The sequence below is a fragment of the Dasypus novemcinctus genome, chromosome Y, assembly GCF_030445035.2.
Source record: "Dasypus novemcinctus isolate mDasNov1 chromosome Y, mDasNov1.1.hap2, whole genome shotgun sequence".
Classification (NCBI taxonomy): domain Eukaryota; kingdom Metazoa; phylum Chordata; class Mammalia; order Cingulata; family Dasypodidae; genus Dasypus; species Dasypus novemcinctus.
Genome location: NC_092216.1, coordinates 28562983 through 28568695, shown reverse-complemented (window position 1 = coordinate 28568695; position 5713 = coordinate 28562983). Strand labels below are relative to the sequence as shown.

The window sequence follows — 5713 nt, the reverse complement described above, 5'->3', positions numbered from 1 at the left end:
TACATTTGGGGCATATTTTTTAAAATATACTTTAGGTAATCACGTACTATAGTTTTTAAATAACCCCTATTTTTATGTTACCCTTTTTCTTTCCATCTGACCATTTCACAATATTCTTAACGGAGGATGTTGGGTATATGGACGGTGATCTAAACCTTCTTTGAAGACATAATGAAAAAAAAAAAGACACTGAGGAAGAAATGTAAGAAATTACCACTGTACATACAGGACAACAGTTATCACAGTGATGAAAGGAAAACATTAAAAATAAATTATTTTTAATATTTTTCATTTTAATACTCCAATTTGTTTTACTTTTAGTTTTAGTTTTGCTTAATTATTTTGCATTTTATTTCTTATATTTAAACCTGTCATTACTACCACATTTTTCTATTAATCTAATTGGCAATACACTTGGTTTCATTTTTGAAGAAGTTTTGGATCACAGAATGGTTACAACTATGGCAAGGGAGGAACACTGGTGTGGGTTGTCAGTGATGGGAGATAAATGACAGGAAGTTCACCTGGGCATACATAAAAGGTATATAAATATGTTCAAATGTTCATGGGGCATTGCCACAGTGTGTAGAGATGCACACAACTGAAAGAATACTGAACTCCCATCATGGGGAGTTCTGCCACATTCTCTAATGGAACAGTAACAATCCCCCAAACAGAGGGCCAGTGACCACTGAAAAAGGATGGTCCCTTTCAATCTGAAAGTAGAGAAAGAGAAAATTAAGGAATTTGAAAAAGACTCATCACAATTTCAAATATTATTACACCCCGCCCACTTGGTAGGTGCCACTGCAGCCACCAGAAAGGAACTGGGAGAGGATGATGGCTTGTGAGGCTGGTCAGCTTGGGTTTAGGTCTCCTTGCAATTCTCAGAAATCAAGCTGGTGGCAAGTGTGGGAGGAGAAGCAGCAGCAGAGGCAGAAGCTCTGGTGTGTCACACTCTTCTCCCTTACCTTGGATTGGGGAAGGCCAGATGACCCAGGTGGCTGGAGGGGTGTATGCTGCCCCAGAATGGGAAAACCTCTACACCAGGATAAGGAGGCTGTTCAATGACCAGGAGCACAAAGTTATCATTGCTGGACTGGATAATGCAGAGAAAACTACCATCCTTTATCAATTTTCTAGGAATGAAATTGTGCCTACCTCCTCTACAAGAGGAATTATAGGAAGCAATGTAGAAGACATAGTGTATTAGGACCTAAAAAAAGCTGGTGTGCTGATTTTTGCTAATAAACAACATGTGAAAGAATGTATGACTACAGCAGAAATCTCCCAGTTTTTGAAACTAACTTCTATTAAGGGTCACTAATGATATGTCCAAGCATGCTGTGCTCTTACTGGCTAGGGATTGTGCCATGGACCTGAATGGATGATGTCAGGATTTAAGATTAGATCATCTCCATTGACCTCTTCTCATAGATTTTACCTGAAGGCTGCAAAAATTAATGGTTTAGATACATTTATAATAAACTCATTGAAACTTTTTTGATCCAAAAACAAAGATGAAATTTTACTTTCCAATTTGCTTTCTCCTTAATTCCTTTCAAAGTAAGGTATTAAAGCTGTGACTGACATTTGTCTCACAATGAATCCTCTAGGACACTGGGTAGCCTGTGGTCAGTACAAAGAGAAAGGAAGACCATTAACTTGAAGAACTTTACTATCAGTAAAAACCTCCTAATTGCATGGTCTCTTCTTATTCTAAGTCAAAATACAAATCAGCACAAATACTGTTTCTAATATTTTAAAAGTGTAATGTTTCTCATGAAAAGTATTTTTCATAAGGTTGTATATGTATTGCATATATATCAAGTGCAAGTTAATGGTTTTGATTTATGTTCTAAACAAAAGTGATTAAGTAGCACAAGAATTAATAATATCCTTCGTTGTAACCAATACTGGCATTGGTGTTAAGGGCCATTTTGTACTTTTCTCCTTAGGCTCTTTGTATTACACTAACCAATGCCCAAATCATTGAGCTGCTCTTAAAAAAAAAAAAAAAAAAGGAGGAAAGAAAAAGGAAAACTTCTTGACATTGTGTTACTATTTATTGTTGGTCAAATCCCATGGAAATGTACCACAACTGAACAAGCCATATGTTGGTGAGCTTGCTAGCAAGTAACATCTAGCCAAAATGGCCACTAAGCATACATAATGGCTATCACAAATGGCACCGCCCTTCTTCCTCATCACCTTCCTGCCAGAGAAGCCCATGCATGCGAACTTCAAAACTACCTCTTCCAATCAAGTAACCACTTCATATTATCCCAATCCCCTTAGCCTATCTCTAATTGTCACACCACCCCTAGCCCCTACCCCTGCCTATATAAGTTGTACCACTTCCCCAATAAACTAGACCTGCACCACGAGCCTGCATCTCCAGAGTGGTTACTGTGTGTTTAACCCAGCTGTGTGATACCAGGGCTCTGTCGTCACTTAACCAGGCAGACAGGCAGCCTGCCCCAGCTGGGTGGGAAGCAACAATTGGTGCCCAACGTTTTCACCCCCCCCATTCACCAGCCCTCAGCAGGATCCGCATCAATCCTCTTCTGTCCCCTGCTCCCACCCTGCTTTTTGCTTCCTTAAACTTTACCCACCTGTTCTTTGTAACCTCTCTGTATTATGGCCCTTCTCGGCAGCAGCTTATGCTGCTGCCTCCCTCCGCCCCTCCTCCCAGCCACGGTTATCTTCCCCCTCCCAGCCGTTGCTGTTCTCCCCGCCTCATTCCAACCGCCCTCATCCCGCATCCGCCCCGGCACAACCTCTGAAACAACCTCCTCTGCCATCAACTGCTTACGGCCTAAACCGCAGGTCCGCCCTTGCCTCTGCAGCCAATCCTCAGCTGCCCCGCGGACCTGCCCCTCCCACAACCTCCCTGCCCCCATGAGGCTATAAAACCCCATGTACTTCCTTAAATAAATCAGACCTGTGCATAGACCTCATCTCCGTGGTTTCTTCCACCTAACCGCGCGTCCCCACCAAGCCTTGAGCCACCCGCTGCCGCCCCGGTCCGGCCGTGAGCTCGGCCCGACCCCCGGCAGCGACCTGCCCATGGTACCGCAGCGGCGGCCACAGCTGGTGCCCGGACAGGGACCCCAGCTTCGGCCCCTCGCTTGGCCAGTCTGCTGCTGACCCCTCACATGGGACCCATCGCCGTCCTCCCGTGCCACCGCTCAAGGTAGGGACTCTCCGGCGTTGCTCCCTTCACCCCCCTCCCAGGCCCTCTGCCGCGATGGGGGCCTCCCTCTCATCCCATCAGGTTCCTCAAGTCCACCTGCTCGCTGCCCTTTTAGAGACTCACCACGTCAAAGTCTCTCTCCGTCAGCTACAGCGGTACTGGGACCTTCTCCTACCCTTCAACCCTTGGCTCGTCACCTGTGCTCTCTGGAGCCCAGAGACTTATGAATGTTTAATTCAGTGGGTGACGTCCGCTATGGAGCACGAGCGCAAGCAGTTTCCCCCTGGCCTTATCCCGGCCCTCGTTGCTATCCGCGCCTGTCTCCAAGGTGTGCCCTCCCCTGCCTCCGCTCTCGCCTGTGAGCCTAGCCACCCTCTCACCTGCGACCCTGATGGAGACGACGATACTCGCTCTCTGTCCGCCCAGCTCGAGGCCACGCTCGAACTGAATCCCCCCATAGCCTCCGATCCAGACCCCAACCAAGATGGCAACCTTCCGCCTTCTTCCTCCCCGACTGCGCCCTGCAAACAATGCCAACATGGCGCACTTCCTCCTTCTTCCTCTGCGCCCTCTTCCCGCCTTTACCCGCCTCTTCCTGTCTTGTCACCATCCGGTCCCACCCCGGATGCCTGCCGGCCGCCATTTTCCACTAAACCGGAAGGGCCTCCGGCGCCATCTTGGCCTGTGCCCGGAGGTGACACGGCCACTCCGCCATCTTGGCCCGAGTCTGGAAGTGATGTCAGACGTGACATCTCTGTGCCACCATCTTGGCCAGCGCCCACCAACTCCGCCAACCCCCCACCGCCCGCCTATGATACCGCTTTCGTCAGTAACCCTCAACCGCCCCTGGCAGACTTATACCCCCTCAATCCCACCCGTACCCCCGCCCATCCCCAAGCTTGGATCCCCTTCTCACCCAAAGACTTGCAAATGCTCCGTAATGCAATCAAGGAAGATGGCCTCGCCAGCCCCCACGCCCAAGACCTCCTTGAGCGTATGGCCATTCCCCACTGTATTCCTTATGACTGGATTTCCCTTGCCCGTGCTGTCCTCTCACCTGGCCAGTTTATTGACTGGCGAGCCCATCTCGGCGTGCTCATCGATACCCAGCTCGCCGACAATGCTCGTCAGGGTGTGCACTACCCTGCAAACGCCTTCCTCGGCCTCGGCCCCTACGGCGACCCCAGCGCTTACACAGCTACTCCTCCCGGATTTTTCATCCAGCTTCGCGATTGTGTCTTCAAAGCCTTCCGCTCTTGCACCGCAGCCACCCCTGAGCCCCTCGCCAAACTCTTCCTAAGGCCTGAAGAGCTCTTCAATGAGTTCGTGGCATGCGTGCAAGCCGCGGCCGAGAGACGCATCACCGGTGCCGCCGCTAAGGAGTCCTTTGTCAAAGATCTCCTACAAGAGGGAGCTAATCCAGCCTGCAAGGCCATTATCCATCCCCTTCGTGACAGGCCCCTCCAAGACTGGGTCCTTGCTTGCTCCGGAGTCTCCGGCCAAACCACCACTCTCGCTGCCACCCTTGTTGCCGCCGTCCAAACCGCCAATACATGTTTCCGTTGTGGCGAGCTAGGCCACTTTGCACAGGAGTGCCCTAACCTCCCAGCACCGCCGCGCCCAGCCCCTCGGGGCATGGAGCCACCATCAGCAGCCCCCGCTCCCTGCGCGCCCTCCACTCCTTGCCCGCAATGCGGGAAAGGCTACCATTGGGCCCGCGACTACCATGTCCCGAGACAGCCTTTAAACAGGCAGCGGGGCAAGCCTCATCCCCACCACCAAGAGGCTCCAGTCGCCCCACACCAACCCCGCCCGTAGGCATCCACTGGTCCATTCCCATGTCGTCCACTTCACAGCCGCGCCTCACCATCAAGGTCAACGGAAGATGGATGGACAGCCTTCTTGACACCGGCGCCGAAATTTCCTGCATCCCACTCTCCCAAGCTTGTGACTTCCCACTCACAGCCGGACCCGTCGTCATGGGCACCACAGGCCAGTTCTCCTCACAACAGGCGGCTGAAGATCTTGCCTGGCATGACACCGATGGACGGTCAGGGTTCTTCCGTCCCCTGGTTCTCAGGAATATCAAGCAAGTCCTTTGGGGGCGCGACATTCTTCACCAGTCAGGCGCCGTTCTTTTTACTTCGCAGCCATCGCTGCCCCCCCAATAGTTTTGGCCGTTGCTCATGTTCAACCTCCAGCACCCGTTCCTCTGCAATGGGACACAGAGGAACCCATTTGGGTGGAGCAATGGCCTATGACTGCCCCAAAACTAGCTATTCTTCAGGACCTCATGGAGGAGCAGCTCCGTGCTGGGCATGTTGAGCCCTCCACCAGTCCATACAATACTCCCATTTTTTTCATCATCAAAAAATCTGGCAAGCCACGCCTCCTCCACGACCTGCGAGAGGTTAACAAGCACATCAAACCCATGGGCTCTCCTCAGCCCGGCATGCCTCACCCATCAGCCTTCCCGCGAGATTGGTATGTGGCAGTCCTCGACATCAAAGACTGCTT

General features: G+C 50.8%; 1 protein-coding gene across 1 annotated transcript; it reads left to right on the top strand.

The window, feature by feature from the left end:
• Positions 1–3250: 3250 nt before the first annotated feature.
• Positions 3251–5014, top strand: LOC139438307 (endogenous retrovirus group K member 8 Gag polyprotein-like). Its single transcript, XM_071213414.1, has one exon. The coding sequence runs from the start codon at positions 3251–3253 to the stop codon at positions 5012–5014; it is 1764 nt and encodes a 587-aa protein (XP_071069515.1).
• The last annotated feature ends 699 nt before the right edge of the window (positions 5015–5713 follow it).